This window comes from Tursiops truncatus, chromosome 2 (assembly GCF_011762595.2).
Source record: "Tursiops truncatus isolate mTurTru1 chromosome 2, mTurTru1.mat.Y, whole genome shotgun sequence".
Lineage (NCBI taxonomy): Eukaryota > Metazoa > Chordata > Mammalia > Artiodactyla > Delphinidae > Tursiops > Tursiops truncatus.
Genome location: NC_047035.1, coordinates 139,079,613 through 139,098,611, shown reverse-complemented (window position 1 = coordinate 139,098,611; position 18,999 = coordinate 139,079,613). Strand labels below are relative to the sequence as shown.

The 18,999-nt window shown below is 39.1% G+C and overlaps 1 protein-coding gene across 6 annotated transcripts in view; it reads left to right on the top strand.

Moving 5' to 3' along the window:
* Positions 1 to 18,999, top strand: part of AP3S2 (adaptor related protein complex 3 subunit sigma 2) — a 62,997-nt gene that overhangs the window by 4,643 nt on the left and 39,355 nt on the right. For 4 of the 6 annotated variants that reach the window (XR_012330286.1, XM_073801410.1, XM_073801412.1 and 1 more), the window contains exons 2-4: positions 155 to 246; positions 348 to 554; positions 876 to 987. Coding sequence is in view for 5 of the 6 variants with exons in the window: in XM_073801410.1 (XP_073657511.1) it covers positions 155 to 246; positions 348 to 554; positions 876 to 987 (411 nt within the window). In the remaining variant the exon portion in view is untranslated. The remainder of the gene's footprint in view (positions 1 to 154; positions 247 to 347; positions 555 to 875; positions 988 to 18,999) is intronic. The other 2 variants (XM_073801413.1, XM_004312926.4) reach the window with 2 other exon arrangements.

Sequence of the window (18,999 nt, the reverse complement as noted above, 5' to 3'; positions counted from 1 at the left end):
ACTTTACTCATCATTTCTGTCTTTTCTGTAAACTGGTACCAAATGTTCAAATCATTCCTAGTTTGGAAGCCCTTGCCTTCCTGTCCATCCTCACTGATGGGATGTAGTTTTTCAGACTTTCCCACTGATTCACTTTATTTCTTTTATTCCATAGCCAGAAGAAATTCAACAGCAGATTATTCGAGAGACCTTCCATCTAGTTCTCAAGCGGGATGACAACATCTGTAACTTCTTGGAGGGTGGAAGGTAAATGATCAGTTTTCTCCCTATACATCCACTTTTTTTTTTTTTTCTTTTGTGATACGCGGGCCTCTCACTGTTGTGGCCTCTCCCGTTGCGGAGCACAGGCTCCGGACGCGCAGGCTCAGTGGCCATGGCTCACGGGCCCAGCCGCTCTGCCGCATGTGGGATCTTCCCGGACTGGGGCAAGAACCCATGTCCCCTGCATCGGCAGGTGGACTCTCAACCACTGCGCCACCAGGGAAGACCCCCATACATCCACTTTTGGGTGACCTTCATCATTATTGCTTCTTCAGGCAGTACTCAAGTGTCAGGTGAGTACCTGATGCAACTTGAGCTGAGCTGAGCTGAATCTGCTCAGGGAGAGACCCAGTTCTGTTCTGTAAGCTGCTAAATGGTTGTGCTTCAGATATTTACAAGTTTGGTGCCTGGGAGGATGGGCAGAAGAAAAGGGGAGGTAAAATGGCTTTAGGCACCTCTGCCAAATTTGGTTGCCATTCACCTGGTAGAAATGGCCTATTGTTTGGCCTGTCCTCCCCCTTTCTGTTGGGCCCCTTCTCCTCCCTTGGCACAGAGTTTGTCTTTGATATATTCAGTTAAGATATAGGCATTTAAATGTTTCCCATTTTCCACAGTTTGATTGGTGGCTCTGACTACAAACTGATTTATCGGCATTATGCTACCCTCTATTTTGTATTTTGTGTGGATTCATCAGAGAGTGAACTTGGGATCTTGGACCTCATCCAGGTATGTGTAGCAGGTAATGATGGCAGCCACTTCAGAGAGTTTGCATGGGATTTTTTTGGGGTTTTTTTTTGGTTTTTTTTTGTTTTTGCGGTACGCGGGCCTCTCACTGTTGTGGCCTCTCCCGTTGCAGAGCACGGGCTCCGGACGCGCAGGCTCAGGAGCCATGGCTCACGGGCCCAGCTGCTCCGCGGCATGTGGGATCTTCCCGGACCGGGGCACGAACCCGGGGCACGAACCCGTGTCCCCTGCATCGGCAGGTGGACTCTCAACCACTGCGCCACCAGGGAAGCCCTGCATGGGATTTTTGAGTAACCATCTGTAGATCCTTTTGTCAGTCTCTTTTTTGATACTTGGTGAAAGTTACTAGATGTCCACCAGATGGTGCTATGAGAACACTCCTTAGCAACCTTTAAAAATTCTTAGAGATTCTTCTCCAGCCCTCTCACTCCCTTAGTTTTCTTATACGAGGCTGACACCAGTTCCAATGTGTGTACTCACCCCCACCCCCAAGCAATTAACTCAGTTTTCCATGGACAGTAACCAGGTGTCCCATAAATTTGCTCAATTCTGACACTGTCTACCTGGAGATAGATACCAGTCTCAAGTCCAGGTTGTCTGTCACCTGTGCGTCTGACTGACAGCATATAGCTTGAAGATTTCCATGATTTCCTCCTCAGGTTCAGTTTATTTGCTAGAGTGGCTCGCAGAACTTTCTAGAGAAACATTTTACTTACTAGTTTACCAGCTTAATTTAAAAGGGTGTAACTTAGGAACAGCCAGATGGAAGATGGGGAAAGGGCGTGGAGCCTCTATGCCCTCTTCAGGCATGCAACTCTCCTCGAATATCCACATGTTTACTAGCTTGGAAACTCTCCGAACCCTGTTCCTTTTGGGTTTTAAGGAGGCCTCTTTACATAGGCATGATTGATTAAATCATTGGCCATTGATGACTGATTGAGTTTGCAGCCCCTCTCCCCTCCCCAGAGGTCTGGAAGTAGGACTGAAAGTTCCCACAATCACATGGTTGGTTCCTCTGGCAACCAGTCCCCATTCCTGGGTGCTTTCCAAAAGTCACCTTATTAACAGAACAAAAGGTACCTTTATCACTTAGGAAGTTCCAAGGTTTTTAGGAGCCCTGTGCCAGATACAAGGATGAATACCAAATATTTCTCATTATAAGTTACAGTGTCACATCATGTTTTAAGATTTTTTTCAAGTATCAAACTAAATGACATTTAAAAATGCATACTTTGTATTTTCACTTGTAACTCTAGCCTAAAGCAAAGAAACTTGATGTTTTATCTAGTCTGAGCAATCTTGACATAGGTAAACATGTTTTTTTAGGCTTTTTGAAAATTAGAAATGGCTTACAGATTTCTTTTCATTACCTTCATGGAAATTGAGATATGTAGGAACCCTGTACTGGGAACTATTAATTTAGTACAATTCCGTCATTTTGTACATGATATTCTAGATAGGCTTTAAGTGACTGAACAAGTTAAGTTGAAAGCACTCAGAAGGAGCATGCATTAAAACCTAATAACAACAATAATAGAAAACTCTAGCTATAGATTATAAAATTTACATGCTTATAACTATATTTTATTTTGTTAAGATAAAATTAAAGAAGCTAAATTTAATATACCTTGGGACAAATAAATGGAAATTTTAAATCTGTATTTTTATTTCAGATATACTACACTCTTCCAAAAAGTTATATACTTGGACATAGCAATTTTTAAATTTTATTTTATTATTTTCTTTTAAATTTTATTTATTTTTATACAGCAGGTTCTTTTTTTAAATTTTTTATTATTTAAATTTTTTTTTGCGGTACGCGGGCCTCTCACTGCTGTGGCCTCTCCCGTTGCGGAGCACAGGCTCCGGACGCGCAGGCTCAGCGGCCATGGCTCATGGGCCCAGCCGCTTCGCGGCATGTGGGATCTTCCCAGACCGGGGCACAAACCCGTGTCCCCTGCATCGGCAGGCAGACTCTCAACCACTGCGCCACCAGGGAAGCCCTACAGCAGTTCTTATTAGTTATCTATTTTGTACACATTAGTGTATGTATGTCAATCCCAATCTCCCAATTCATCCCACCCTCTTTCCCTCCTTAGTGTCCATACGTTTGTTCTCTACATCTGTGTCTCTGTTTCTGCCTTGCAAACCAGTTCATTTGTACCATTTTTTTAGATTCCACATATATGCGTTAATATACGATATTTGTTTTTCTCTTTCTGACTTACTTCACTCTGTATGACACTCTCTAGGTCCATCCACATCTCTACAAGTGACCGAACTTTGTTCCTTTTTATGGCTGAGTAACATTCCATTGTATACATGTACCACATCTTCTTTATCCATTCGTCTGTCGATGGGCATTTAGGTTGCTTCCATGACCTGGCTATTGAAAATAGTGCTGCAGTGAACATTGGGGTGCATGTGTCTTTTTGAATTATGGTTTTCTCTGGGTACATGCCCAGCAGTGGGATTGCTGGCTCATATGGTAATTCTGTTTTTAGTTTTTTAAGGAGCCTCCATTCTGTTCTCCATAGTGGCTATATAAGTTTACATTCCCACCAGCAGTGCAAGAGGGTTCCCTTTTCTCCACACCCTCTCCAGCATTTTTTTGTAGATTTTCTTTCTTTCTTTTTTTTTAAATTAATTAATTAATTTTTGGCTGTGTTGGGTCTTCGTTGCTGTGCATGGACTTTCTCTAGTTGCAGTGAGCGGGGGCTTGGTTGCGGTGCGCAGGCTTCTCACAGCAGTGGCTTCTCTTGTTGTGGAGCATGTGCTCTAGGTGCAAGGGCTTCAGTAGTTGTGGCATGCAGGCTCCGTAGTTGTGGCTCACAGGCTCCAGAGCGCATGCTCAGCAGTTGTGGCTCATGGACCTAGTTGCTCTGTGGCATGTGGGATCTTCCCGGACCAGGGCTTGAACCCGTGTCCCATGCATTGGCAGGAGGACTCTTAACCACTGCGCCACCAGGGCAGTCTCATTGTTTGTAGATTTTCTGATGATGTCCATTCTAACCAGTGTGAGGTGATACCTCATTGTAGTTTTGATTTGCATTTCTCTAATAATTAGTGATGCTGAGCAGCTTTTCATGTGCCTCTTGGCTCTCTGTATGTCTTCTTTGGAGAAACGTCTATTTAGGTCTTCGACCCATTTTCTGGTTGGGTTGTTTTTTTTTTTAATATTGAGCTGCATGAGCTGTTTATATATTTTGGAGATTAATCCTTTGTCCATTGATTCATTTGCAAATGTTTTCTCCCATTCTGAGGGTTGTCCTTTCGTCTTGTTTATAGTTTCCTTTGCTGTGCAAAAGTTTTTAAGTTTCATTAGGTCCCATTTATTTATTTTTGTTTTTAATACCATTACTCTAGGAGGTGGGTCAAAAAAAGATCTTGCTGTGATTTATGTCAAAGAGTGTTCTTCCTATGTTTTCCTCTAAGATTTTTATAGTGTTCAGTCTTACATTTAGTTCTTTAATCCGTTTTGAGTTTACTTATTTATTTATTTTTTGCTGTATGCGGGCCTCTCACTGTTGTGGCCTCTCTCGTTGTGGAGCACAGGCTCCGGACGCGCAGGCTCAGCAGCCATGGCTCACGGGCCCAGCCGCTCCGCGGCATGTGGGATCTTCCCGGACCAGGGCACGAACCTGTGTCCCCTGCATCAGCAGGTGGACTGTCAACCACTGCACCACCAGGGAAGCCCCTTTGAGTTTATTTTTGTGTGTGGTGTTGGGGAGTGTTCTAATTTCATTCTTTTTCATGTAGCTGCCCAATTTTCCCAGGACCATTTATTGAAGAGACTGTCTTTTCTCCATTGTATATCCTTGCCTCCTTTGTCATAGATTAGTTGACCATAGGTGCATGGGTTTATCTCTGGGCTTTCTGTCCTGGTCCGTTGATCTATATTTCTGTTTTTGTGCCAGTACCATATTGTCTTTATTTCTGTAGCTTTGTAATATAGTCTGTAGTCAGGGAGTCTTATTTCTTCAGCTCCTTTTTTTTCCCTCAAGATTGATTTGGCTATTCGGAGTCTTTTGTGTCTCCATACAGATTTTAAGATTTTTTTGTTCTGGTTCTGTAAAAAATGCCATAGGTAGTTTGGTAGGGATTGCATTGAATCTGTAGATTGCTTTGTGTAGTATACTCATTTTCAGAGTATTGATTCTTCCAATCCAATAACGTGGTATATCTCTCCATCTGTTTGTGTCATCTTTGATTTCTTTCATCAGTGTCTTACAGTTTTCTGAGTAGTTCTTTTACCTCCTTAGGTAGGTTTATTCCTAGGTATTTTATTCTTTTTGCTGCAATGGTGAATGGGATTGTTTCCTTAATTTCTTTCTGATCTTTCATTGTTAGCGTATAGGAATGCAAGAGATTTCTGTGCATTTATTTTGTATCCTGCAACTTTACCAAATTCATTGATTAGCTCTAGTAGTTTTCTGGTGGCATCTTTAGGATTCTGTATGTAATAGTATCATGTATTCTGCAAACAGTGACAGTTTTACTTCTTCTTTTCCAATTTGTATTCCTTTTATTTCTTTTTCTTCTCTGATTGCCATGGCTAGGACTTTGAAGACTATGTTGAATAATAGTGGCGAGAGTGGACATCCTTGTCTTATTCCTGATCTTAGAGAAAATGCTTTCAGTTTTTCACCATTGAGAATGATGTTTGCTGTGGGTTTGTCGTATATGGCCTTTATTATGTTGAGGTAGGTTCCCTCTGTGCTCACTTTCTGGAGAGTTTTTATCATAAATGGGTGTTGAATTTTGTCAAAGCTTTTTCTGCATCTGTTGAGATGATCATATGGTTTTTATTCTTCAATTTGTTAATATGGTGTATCACATTGATTGATTTGTGTATTTTGAAGAATCCTTGCATCCCTGGGATAAATCCCACTTGCGTGGTGTATGATCCTTTTAATGTGTTGTTGGATTCTGTTTGCTAGTATTTTGTCGAGGATTTTTGCATCTATATTCATCAGTGATATTGGCCTGTAATTTTCTTTCTTTGTGACATCTTTGTCTGGTTTTTGTATCAGGGTGATGGTAGCCTCGTAGAATGAGTTTGGGAGTGTTCCTTCCTCTGCAATTTTTTGGAAGAGTTTGAGAAGGATAGGTGTTAGCTCTTCTCTAAATGTTTGATAGAATTCACCTGTTAGGCCATCTGGTCCTGGACTTTTGTTTGTTTTCTTTGATTTCTTCAGTGATCTCTTGGTTATTTAGTAACGTATTGTTTAGCCTTCATGTGTTTGTGTTTTTTACTTTTTTTTCCCTGTAATTTATTTCTAATCTCATAGCATTGTGGTCAGAAAAGATGCTTGATATGATTTCAGTTTTCTTAAATTTACCGAGCCTTGATTTGTGACCCAAGCTGTTATCTGTCCTGGAGAATGTTCTGTGTGCACTTGAGAAGAAAGTGTAATCTGCTGTTTTCGGATGGAATGTCCTATAAATGTCAATTAAATCTGTCTGGTCTATTGTATCATTTAAAGCTTGTGTTTCCTTATTAATTTTCTGTCTGGATGATCTGTCCATTGGTGTAAGTGAGGTGTTAACATCCCCCACTATTATTGTGTTACTGTTGATTTCCTTTTATATAGCTGTTAGCATTTGCCTTATGTATTGAGGTGCTCCTTTGTTGGGTGCATATATATTTATAATTGTTATATCTTCTTCTTGGATTGATCCCTTGATCATTATGTAGTGTCCTTCCTTGTCTCTTGTAACATTCTTTAAAGTCTATTTTATCTGATATGAGCATTGTTACTCCAGCTTTCTTTTGATTTCCATTTGCACGGGAAATCTTTTTCTATCCCCTCACTTTCAGTCTGTATGTGTCCCTAGGTCTGAAGTGGGTCTCTTGTAGACAACATATACATGGGTCTTGTTTTTGTATCCACTCAGTGAGCCTGTGTCTTTTGGTTCGAGTATTTAATCCATTCACATTTAAGGTAGTTATTGATATGTATTTTCCTATTACCATTTTCTTAATTGTTTTGGGTTTGTTTTTGTAGCTCCTTTTCTTCTCCTGTGTTTCCCACAAGAAGGTCCTTCAGCATTTGTTGTAGAGCTGGGTTGGTGGTGCTGAATTCTCTTAGGTTTTGCTTGTCTTTAAAGCTTTTGATTTCTCCGTCAAATCTGAATGAGATCCTTGCTGGGTAGAGTAATCTTGGTTGTAGGTTCTTCCCTTTCATCACTTTAAATATATCGTGCCACTCCCTTCTGGCTTGTAGAGTTTCTTCTGAGATATCAGCTGTTAACCTTATGAGAGTTCCCTTGTATGTTATTTGTCGTTCTTCCCTTGTTGCTTTTAATAATTTTTCTTTGTCTTTAACTTTTGTCAGTTTGATTACTATGTGTCTTGGTGTGCTTCTCCTTGGGTTTATCCTGCCTGGGACTCTCTGTGCTTCCTGGAGTTGGGTAGCTATTTCCTTTCCCATGTTAGGGAAGTTTTAGGGAAGTTTTCAAATGTAATCTCTTCAAATATTTTCTTGGGTCCTGTCTCTCTTCTCCTTCTGGGACCCCTATAATGTGACTGTTGCTGCATTTAATGTTGTCCCAGAGGTCTCTTAGGCTGTCTTCATTTCCTTTCATTTTTTTTTCTTTACTCTGTTCCATAGCAGTGAATTCCACCATTCTGTCTTCCAGGTCACTTATCCATTTTTCTGTCACAGTTATTCTGCTATTGATTCCTTCTAGTGTATTTTTCATTTCAGTTATTGTATTGTTCATCTCTGTTTGTTCTTTAATTCTTCTAGGTGTTTATTCTTTAATTCTTCTAGGTCTTTGTTAAATATTTCTTGCTTTTTCTCGATCTTTGCCTCCATTCTTTTTCTGAGGTCCTGGATCATCTTCACTGTCATTATTCTGAATTCTTTTTCTGGAAGGTTGCCTATCTCCACTTCATTTATTGTTTTTCTGGGGTTTTATCTTATTCTTTCATCTGGTACATAGTCCTCTGCTTTTTCATTTTGTGTATCTTTCTCTGCATGTGGTTTTCGTCCCACATGCTGCAGGATTGTAGTTCTTGCTTCTGCTGTCTCCCCTCTCTTAAGTTTTATTTATTTATTTACACCCATTCACGTTCAGAAAATGACTTAAAATGGTTAGTTTTAAATTTTCATATAGTATATTCACTTATCATATATAAAAATATAAATAAATACTAGAAACATCCAAAAAAGATTCATCTCTAAGATAATTTTAAATGCTTTTTTTTTTTGGCTGCATTGGGTCTTTGTTGCTGCCTGTGGGCTTTCTCTAGTTGCGGTGAGTGGGGGCTACTTTTATGAGTGGGCTTCTCATTGCAGTGGCTTCTTTTGTTGCAGAGCATGGGCTCTAGGCATGCAGGCTTCAGTAGTTGCAGTGCGCGGGCTTTAGTATTTGCAGCATGCAGGCTCAGTAGTTGCGGCACGCAGGCCCTAGAGTGCATGGGCTTCAGTAGTTGTGGCACGTGGGCTCAGTAGTTGTGGCGTGTGGGCTCTAGTGCTCAGGCTCAGTAGTTGTGGTGGACGGACTTAGTTGCTCTGCAGCATGTGGGATCTTCCCAGACCAGGGATTGAACCCATGTCCCCTGCATTGGCAGGCGGATTCTTAACCACTGCACCACCAGGGAAGTCCCTTTAAATGCTTTCTTAACACCTGACTTCGATTGGACATTGAGAGTCAATGTGGCATAACAGAAAGAGCTCAAGATCTAGAATCAGAAAACCTGGGTTTGAATCATGGATCCACCATCTGATATAGAACTACTAGATTGTAAAAATGGAACAGACTTACAGGTACAGAGAACAAATGGGTGGTTGCCAGAGGGAAGGGGGGATGGAGGTGGAGGGCAAAATAGGTGAAGGGGATTAAGAGGTACAAACCTCCAGTTATAAAATAAATGAGCCACAAAGATATAATATACGGCTTAAGAAATATAGTCAATAATATTTTAATAACTTTGTTTTGAAAGAGTTGGTTGCTAGACTTACCTTGGTGATTGTATGATAATGTATGCAAATCACTATGTAGTATATCTGAAACTAACATAATGTTGTATGTCAACTGTATTTCAACTAAAAAAACCCGAAATACTAGGTTGTAGAATTCAGTTGTGACAATGTACTTTATATTATTATACACTGTAGAATGCTATAGAAATGTGCATATAATAAGTGTATTAGAAAATAAAGGTAAAATATATAGTGGTAATTTTAAAATTGAGATGCAGTTATTAGAGGAGATGCACTTCAAGACAAAAGAGAAATGCATATTAACAAGACAAAACGAGAAGTGTAACTTTATAATGTTGTGGACATTTATTAAATACTTAGCATGCACTGGATTTGGGAAGATAGATAAAGAAAAGGTAAAAATAATAGGAACTAAGAGTTTTCATCATTGAGAAGACAATAAAATCAGTAAATAATTATCCTAATATAAAGAGGATAAAAGTCAGAAGTAGAAAACATTAAAATGTTTTAGCGGATGATATACATAGTTATAATGCCAATATATTTGAAATAGCTGACCTCAAAAAATAAATATCCAAAGACACTGAATCCAATATCAGGATGAAATAAGAAAGGTAAAATGAAAAACTGACTCCCTAATAGACTCAGTAGATTTTAGTACAGTAAGACCTCTATTATGTAAGTTATTTTTTAGACTCAGACTAAAAAATCATACTGCTTAAGTGTATTTTATGGAGTAAATTGGTTATGATCCAAAAGCTTCTCACAAAGAAAATGTGAGTCAGATACTGCATTTAAAAAAAAAATTTATTTTATTTTTGGCTGCGTTGGGTTTTCGTTGCTGTGCGCAGGCTTTCTCTAGTTGCGGAGAGCGGGGGCTACTCCTTGTTGCTGTGCGCAGGCTTCTCATTGCAGTGGCTTCTCTTGCTGCGGAGCACAGGCTCTAGGTGCGCGGGCTTCGGTAGTTGCGGCACGTGGGCTCAGTAGTTGTGGCTCGCGGGCTGGAGCACAGGCTCAGTAGTTGTGGTGCACAGGCTTAGTTACTCTGCAGCATGTGGGATCTTCCTGGACCAGGGATTGAATCTGTGTACCCTGCATTGGCAGGCAGATTCTTAACCACTGCACCACCAGGGAGGTCCCTGATATTGCATATTTTTATTGGACAGAATTATTAAATAAAATCTTAGCGAATAATCAGTTGAACCAAGGAGTCATGAGACCTGGCTCTTGTTTTGGACTCTCCTGTTAGCAAGCAGCATGGTCTTAAATCATTTAAGTTTTGTTGGCGTTAGGGTTTTTGTTTTATGTTTTGGCTCTGTGTGTGTGTGTGTGTGTGTGTGTATGTGTGTTTATTTATAAGTATACTAGGTGTTCTTTCTAGCTCTAAAATTCTTTCTCAGGAATACTGCATACTAGAAGAATTATTTATTGTGTCCAAATAATCTTTATTCCAAGGATACAAGTCAGTTTAACAATGACATATTCTTAGAGTCTCTATTACAACAGTAAGAAAAATATAACTAATATAATTTCATCAGTACGTGCGGAGAGAAATGATTACCCAAATTATGTTTCTGAAATACTCTTAAATTGGAATAGGAAGCATTTTTACTTGATTATTTAGTGCATGTTTTCTTTATTCAGTATAAACTATTTATTGTTGAAGAAATAATACACTTATGTGGTTCAAAATTCAAAAGGAATACCAAGAGTATACAGTGGAAAACATCTTTCTTCTCTTCTCCCCCAGTCACCCAGAAACAGCCAATTTTAGTTTTAAAACCAAGAGCCAGAGCCAGTGTTATCTCAGGGGAGAAATCTACAGGCATTTATGAAAACAAGGTGTCTCTTACTGTTATTCTAATTTGAGCAAACATTTGTAATGAGTGATTAAAAAAGAAATGAAGAAGTAACATAGTAAAGGAGGAGAGAGGTAAGTTATTACTGTAAGAGAGCCTGATTATGTACCTAGTAAACCTTAAAAAAAAGGGGGGGGAGATTGTGGCAAGTAATGAATGATATGAGCAACATGGCAGAATATGAGATCAGTTCGTCAAAATTGAATTTCCTATTTTTTGTGAAAACAGCTAGGAAATTCATAATTAAAGAAATTTCACTTACAGTAGTGACAAAGGATATTTAGTGTTTAGAAATTAACTTAGTATGGAATACTTGATATTGATTCCAATAAAATTATAAAATCTTTGTTTATTTATTTATTTATTTGGCTGCATTGGGTCTTAGTTGCAGCACGTGGGATCTTTAGTTGGTGCATGTGGGATCTAGTTTCCTGACCAGTCATCGAACCCAGGCCCCCTGCATTGGGAGCATGGAGTCTTAGCCACTGGACCACCAGCGAAGTCCCTACAATTGTAAAATTTTAAAGGAAAAACATAAAGGAATACTTGAAATCAGTGGAGCTATAAGCCCCTTATTGGGAAGAGTTGAGCAAAGATGACAGTAGTAATCAATAGATTAAATGGGGAACCAAGTATAAATCCAGAAGATCTTTTTTTTAAAAAATTTTTTTTTGGCCATGCGACATGGCATGCAGGATCTTAGTTCCCCAACCAGGGATCCAACCCGTGCCCCCTCCAGTGGAAGCACGGAGTCTCAACCACTGGACTGCCAGGGAAGTCCCAATCCAGGAGATTGTATAGAACTTGGTAAAGAGAAAGTTTATGAGGAAAAGTGAATGGCCAAGAAATGCAGAAGTATGTTCTGAGGGAAGAAGGGCAGTAATGAGTGACTGGCTTCACTAGGCTTCAGAATATATAATGGTTGCAGATGAAATTATTATCTACCTAGAAATTCCAAAACAATCAACTGGAAAACAATTAGAATGAGCAATATAGTTCAGTAAGGGACTGGATACAAGTTTAATGTATAAAAACTAATAGCTTTCCCTTAGCAATAATAAGTTAGAAAATATAATATTTAAAAGGGGCCCATTCACAGTAGGAAAACCTTCCTTAAGATACCCAAGAATAAATGTAAAAAATGTGTAAGATCTATATGAAGAAAACTTTAAAATTCTACTGAAAATATGATAAAAGAGCAAAATAAATGAATAAAACATACGCTTTGCCTGTGGAAAAAACTTTTAAAACTGTCAGTACAGTTGACCCTTGAACAACACAGGGGTTAGAAGTGCTGACCCACCGTGCTGTCGAAAATCCCTATATAATTTACAGTAGGCCCTCCTGTATACCCAGTTCCTCCGTGTACACGGTTCCTCCATATCCGTGGTTCTGCGTCTTCAGATTCAACCAACTGGGGATTGTATAGTACTATAGTGTTTACTATTGAAAAAAATCTGAGTGTAAGTGGACCCGCACTATTCAAACCTGTGTTGGTCAAGTGTCAGCTGTACTTCCAGCTTATAAATTACTGAAAACCCAATCAGAATCCCAATAAGATTATTGCTGTTTTTTAAATAATTTTTATTGTGAAACGTATATACAAAAACTACGGAAAACATGCCTGTGCAGTTTGAGGAATGCCAATAAAATGAAACTCTCACCCAGATTAAGAAATAGTACATTGCTAGTACCTCAAAGCCCCCGTATGTCCCTCCTCAGTTCCGTCCCCCTTGTTCATTGCATCCTTCTTCAGACTTTTTAAAGACTTTATTTATTTATTTTCCTTCTTTTATTTTTCTTTTTTTTTGGCTGTGTTGGGTCTTCATTGCGGCTCACGGGCTTCTCTCTACTTGTGGTGTGTGGGTTTTCTCTCTCTAGTTTTGGCGTGTGGGCTCCAGAGTGAGTGGGCTTTGTAGTTTTTGCAGCACGTGGGTTCTCTCGTTGAGGCACTCGAGCTCAGTAGTTGTGGCACATGGGTTTGGTTGCCCCATAGCATGTGGGATCTTAGTTCCCCAACCAGGGATCGAACCTGCATCCCTTGCATTGCAAGGTGGATTCTTTACCACTGGACTACCAGGGAAGTCCCTTTCTTCAGACTTTTAAGTTGATCATTGCTTTGCTTCTCTTTATAGTTTTATCATGTGATGTATATTCCCTAAATGATACTTTGTTAGTTTGGAAAAACTGAGTGTAAGTAGTTGTGTAAGGAAAGGATAATTTGCCACTACTAGATGAAAGCTCCCGCAAGAAGATAAGCTGAACAGTGTCACCATCTGACTTCAGTATCCCTGAGGGTTTTACAAGAGGCCTTTCTGAGGAAGTCTGAGGGCAAGCTCATGTGAGTGATTCTGGGGAAACTTAGAGCTCACCGTAGTTGGGGCATTAGCCTTTGGCTGTCTTGGAGGAACATGGACAGGAGGAATGGACCACTGTGCATTTTCTGCTTCTCACCTTTTCATAACCTCTGTATTTCAAGAGTAAATCAAAGCAGAACATTTCAGTGGGGGATGGGTAAAATGAGTATTCTCAGCTGATCCAGGTGGCAGAGCAGTAGAACAGATACTAGATGGTTTGATTGTTTCCATTTTCCTTTTTTTTATTAGTTTGATTGTTTTCATTTTCCTTTTTTTTAATTAACCCAAATATAACTGCTGTAAGTCTTTATGCCAACTGTTGTGTCTCTTCACACCCCAATGAAATTCCTGGGTCAAGGGATTAATATTTCTAATTATAATTCATGTTGCTAGATAGATATTCGGGAAGGTTATATTAATTTATAATGCTTCCTGAAGTATATGAGTTTATGTTTCTTCCTAACTCCAGCATTGAAATACGTCATTTTTAATTTCTACTTGGAGGTGAGTGGTACCTCAGAAATGTCTGAATTTTTATTTTTATTAATCATGCCAACTTTTCCCATGTGTGAATTTATTATTTATTATTATTATTTTTTTTGCGGTACATGGGCCTCTCACTGTTGTGGGCTGTTCCGTTGCGGAGCACAGGTTCCAGACGCACAGGCTCAGCAGCCATGGCTCACGGGCCTAGCCGCTCCGTGGCATGTGGCATCTTCCTGGACCGGGGCACGAACCCGTGTCCCCTGCATCGGCAGGCGGACTCTCAACCACTGCGCCACCAGGGAACCCCCCATGTGTGAATTTACAATGTTCTTTTTCATGTAAACCTTTTGTAATATAATTGAAACATTTGTCCTGTTAAGTCTAGTTCCTGGTTTATAATATTATATTTCATCTATTGTAAGATACACATTTTTTTCACACTTTAATAACTAACATGAGGATGTATATTACAGTAGATGATATCTTACAGTTACAATTGACAGCATTTTTTTCTTTGTTAATACAAAAATAATGGTTTGTCTTATAGTCAATGAAAAAGTAATTCTTTGTATATTTTTGTTTATTTTAAAACTAACTTTTTTCTAAACGATTCTATTAAATGTGAATAATCCATTTATACCTCCCCTTGTTGAAGAAACCTTAATGTATAATATGTTAAGTTTAGAGTAAAACCCAAACTCCCTATCACAACCTGCAAGGCCCGACATGGTCTGGCTCCTTTGTCTCTCTCTGTCCGATCTCACCATATACACTGTCACCTTCACTGTAGCCATTCCAGCCGCCTTTCTGCTCCTCAGGTCCAAGTACATTTTTGCTTCAGGGCCTTTGCACCTGTTCTATCCACGGGAGTGATTTTTCCCAGGTGTTTCCCTCTTCAGCTCTTCAAAAGACTGGCTTCTTCATTCATGACTCAGCTCAAATGTTAATCCTCAGAGGGACTTTCTTGACACTCTGTTTGAAGTAACCCCCATCACATCATCCTATTTACTTCCTTCAGAGCATGTGTGACAATGGAAAAGATCTTGTTTATCTGCCTCATTCTTCTCACACCCAGAACATAACCCAGACAAGAATGTGACTTGCTGACTGAGGTATCCCCAGAGTACACCCGTGTATGCCTAGTGCACAGTAATCACTCGCTATTTAGTGTTTACTCTTCACTTTGTTCCACTGAGTTATGTTTCTCTTTCTGTGTTAATTTTGCACTGTTTTACTTGTTGTTAATATAGGTTCATATCCCAGTAAGGGTTATTCCCCTTGGGTGCGGTTCTTTTTCAGAATATTCTCCAATAGTTATAACCATTTATTCATCCTTATACATTTTTGAATAATTTGTAAAGGTCCCAAAAGTCCCTGTTGGATTTTAATTAGAAGTGAATTTAAAGTAGCATTTCCTTGCATTATTCATTCCTTTCAAATCTTACATTACAGTTTTGTTTTGTTTTGTTTTTCAAAAAAGGTCCTAATATCCCATGGTTTATTCTGGAGTTTTAGGATATTAAGCTTTTTTTTTTTTTGCGGTACGCAGGCCTCTCACTGTTGTGGCCTCTCCCGTTGCGGAGCGCAGGCTCAGCGGCCATGGCTCACGGGCCCAGCCACTCAGCGGCATGTGGGATCCTCCCGGACCGGGGCACGAACCCATGTCTCCGGCATCAGCAGGTGGACTCCCAACCACTGCGCCACCAGGGAAGCCCAGGATATTAAGCTTTTATTCATCATTATATTCACAAATATTTCTTTACCATTATACAGCCGTCCCTCTAATTCTTACTTTACGCTCTTCATTATTTGCACTTCAGCATAGTTGAAACTATCCACTTTATGTTTATCTCCTCTACTTCTTCACTAGTCATAAGTTTATCTTCCAATTGGGACAAAATTCCAAATCATTTGTTTTCAATTAAAAAATGTTTTAATAAGTTTTTAGCACAAAGATTATTTAAATCTTTTTAACACACACAAGATTTATTTCAGTATATTCTGAGATATGGAACTGAGTTTCTTTTTCTCTGTATCATGTTCCAGTTTCTTCAAATTATTCAGTCTCCCATTGTTTTGCTACTTCTAGTTTAACTTAAATTTCTGTATAAATGTAGGCCCCTTTTTGGAATTTCAAGTACATTGTTTTGGGTTTTTTAAATTATACAAGTAGTACCTGGATATATTCTTTTTATTTAAAAAAGTAAGGTTTTTTTTTAAAAACAGTTTTATTGGGATATAATTCACATACCATACAGTTTATCCATTTGAAGTGTGTAATTGAGTGGATTTTAGTATATTCACAGAGTTGTATAGCCATCATCACAACCAACTTTAGAACATTTTCATCACCCCAAAAAGAAACCTCTTACTCATTATAGTCACTTCCCATTTCCCTCCAACTGCCTCCTAACTCCAGCCCTAGGCAACCATTAATTTACTTCCTGTATCTATAGTTTTGCCTATTATGGACATTTCATAAAAATAGATTTGTATAATATGTGGTCCTTCTGGACCACAGAAGGACCACAGAAGACTGGCTTCTTTAGCATAATAGTTTCAATATCCATCTATTGTTGTAGCATGTATCAGTATTCCATTCCTTTAGCATGTATCAGTATTCCATTCCTTTTTTTTATTATTAATTTTTATTGGAGTATAGTTGATTTACAATGTTGTGTTAGTTTCTGCTGTACAGCAAAGTGAATCAGTTATACATATACATATTATCTACTCTTTAGATTCTTTTCCCATATAGGTCATTAAATATATTAAGTAAATATATTAAGTATAATGGAGAAGTCCTCCCCCTTAGCATTCATTCCCCTCTCATATACCACTCCTCTTTCTAGAGGTAGCCACTATTAAGCCTTTTAATGCATGTACACACACAGACACACACACACATGTCACATACATTATTTAATTTTTAAGTAAAAAGTAATCTCACTACATACATAGTTCCGCAACTTGCTTTTTTAATCACTTAGAAGTCTTGGTGCTTTTTCCACTTCATATATGCTTTTTAGTGATGCATGATTTTCCACAATATTAATATATCATAGTCTTTTATTTATAATCTTTTATTCAGTACCCTACCTGTGGGCATTCAGGTTTCTCCCAGTTTCTTCCTATTGCAAATTATTGTGCAATGATATCCTTGCACATGCATCTGTATGCACGTGTGTTAGTTTCTTTAGGATAGATTCCTAAAATTGGAATTGCTGCTTTAATTAAAGATGTGTGCTTTTTAAATTGTTAGATAGTGCCTAATTGCCTCTCCCCAAAGTCCTATTTCCCCATAACCTTACCAGCTTTAAATATTAAGGATATTTTCAAATGTTTGCCGTCTTATGGGTGAAAAAATAGAAATTTGTTGTTTTCCCTAGCATGCTTGAATACTAGTGAGGCCACATATCTTTTACTGTTTACCAGTCATTTTGTATTTGAAAATGTCTGACCATAGCATTTGTCCACTTTTCTAATGGCTCATTTGTTTTTGTTTTTTTAAATCTATTTATTTATTTATTTATTTTTAAATTTTTTGGCTGCATTGGGTCTTTGTTGCTGTGCGCGGCCTTTCTCTAGTTGCGGCGAGCAGGGGCTACTCTTCGTTGTGGTGTGTGGGCTTCCCATTGCGGTGGCTTCTCTTGTTGTGGAGCATGGGCTCTAGGCACGTGGGCTCAGTAATTGTGAGGCGCAGGCTCAGTAGTTGTGGCGCACGGGCTTAGTTGCTCCATGGCATGTGGGATCTTCAGTTGTAGCGCATGGGCTCAGTTGTTCCATGGCATGTGCGATCTTCCCGGACCAGGGCTCAAACCAGTATCCCCTGCATTGGCAGGCAGATTCTTAATGACTGCGCCACCAGGGAAGTCCGGCTCATTTGTTTTATTCATTTGTAAGCGTTTGTTTTTTTCCTAACTTTATGGATACTAATCCTTTTCTGTTATATTTATTGCAGATATTTTCTCCTAGTCCATTTGTCTTTTAACTTTATATAGTTAGGTTTGCTTGTCTTTCTTCTTGTAGCTTGAAGGTATATAAAAATATTCTCCAGTATTGCCATTGCTTTTTTTTTTTTTGAGAAAACCATTTTTATTATTATCGCCACCCAGCTTATTTGTGCTTGATTATGTAGCACATTGGCCAGATTGTCTAAAGAAATCTACATAACATTTCTTTCATGTTTCAAGAGATGAAAATAACTGTAAAAAGTTAACAAAGGTACACAAGACAGTGGATGCAAAAAAATTTGTGTGAGATTTTATCCCATGTGCAGCTTTTATATATTTGAAAAGTAGAATTCATGAGCTAAAAAATATTGTCCTATCAAGTTTGTTTTTTAAAATTTTATTTATTTTTGGCTGCGCGGGGTCTTCGTTGCTGCGCGTGGGCTTTCTCTAGTTGTGGTGAGCAGGGACTACTCTTTGTTGCTGTGCGCGTGCTTCTCGTTGCGGAGCACGGGCTCTAGGTGTGCAGGATTCAGTAGTTGAAGCACGCAGGCTTGGTAGTTGTGGCATGTGGGCTCAGTAGTTGTGACATGTGGGCTCTAGGGCACGCGGGCTTCAGTAGTTGTGGTGCGCAGGCTCAGTAGTTGTGGCTTGCAGACGCTAGAGCGCAGGCTCAGTAGCTGTGGTGCAAGGGCTTAGTTGCTCCATGGCATGTGGGATCTTCCCGGACCAGGGATCAAACCCATGTCCCCGGCATTGGCAGTTGGATTCTTAACCACTGCACCACCAGGGAAGTCCCCACCTATCAAGTTTGATAGAAGTAGATTTAACCTGATTACAACACTAACACCAGTATCATTGATTTAATAGTTACAAAAAATGATGTTTTTCTTTTTTCCCCCAGCTTTATCAAGGTATAATTGATGTATAACACATAACATTGTGTAAAGTTAAGATGTATAGTGTATTGACTTGATATATATTGCAAAATGATTACCACCATATCAAGCTAACATCTTTTATCATGTCACAAAATTATCATTTCTTTTTTGTGGTAAAAATCATTTTTCAATATACTAAAGTCAGCATGACATCCATGCAAATTAGAATGCTAGCTGTTTGGTGCACAAGGACCTGACTTCAGAACAAGAACTCTGTAAGTCCCATACTTTTTTTTTTTTTGGCCGCGCCTTGTAGCATGCGGGATCTTAGTTCCCCAACCAGGGATCAAACCCATGCCCACTACAGTGGAAGCATGGAGTCTTAACCACTGGACCACCAGGGAAGTCCCTCCCATACTTTAAATGTGTGATCTTTTTCAACCTGTATCCATTCCTCGCGTTGAAGAGTGAGACCCAATCCTACTCCTCTTTGTGTATGAGTTTATGAT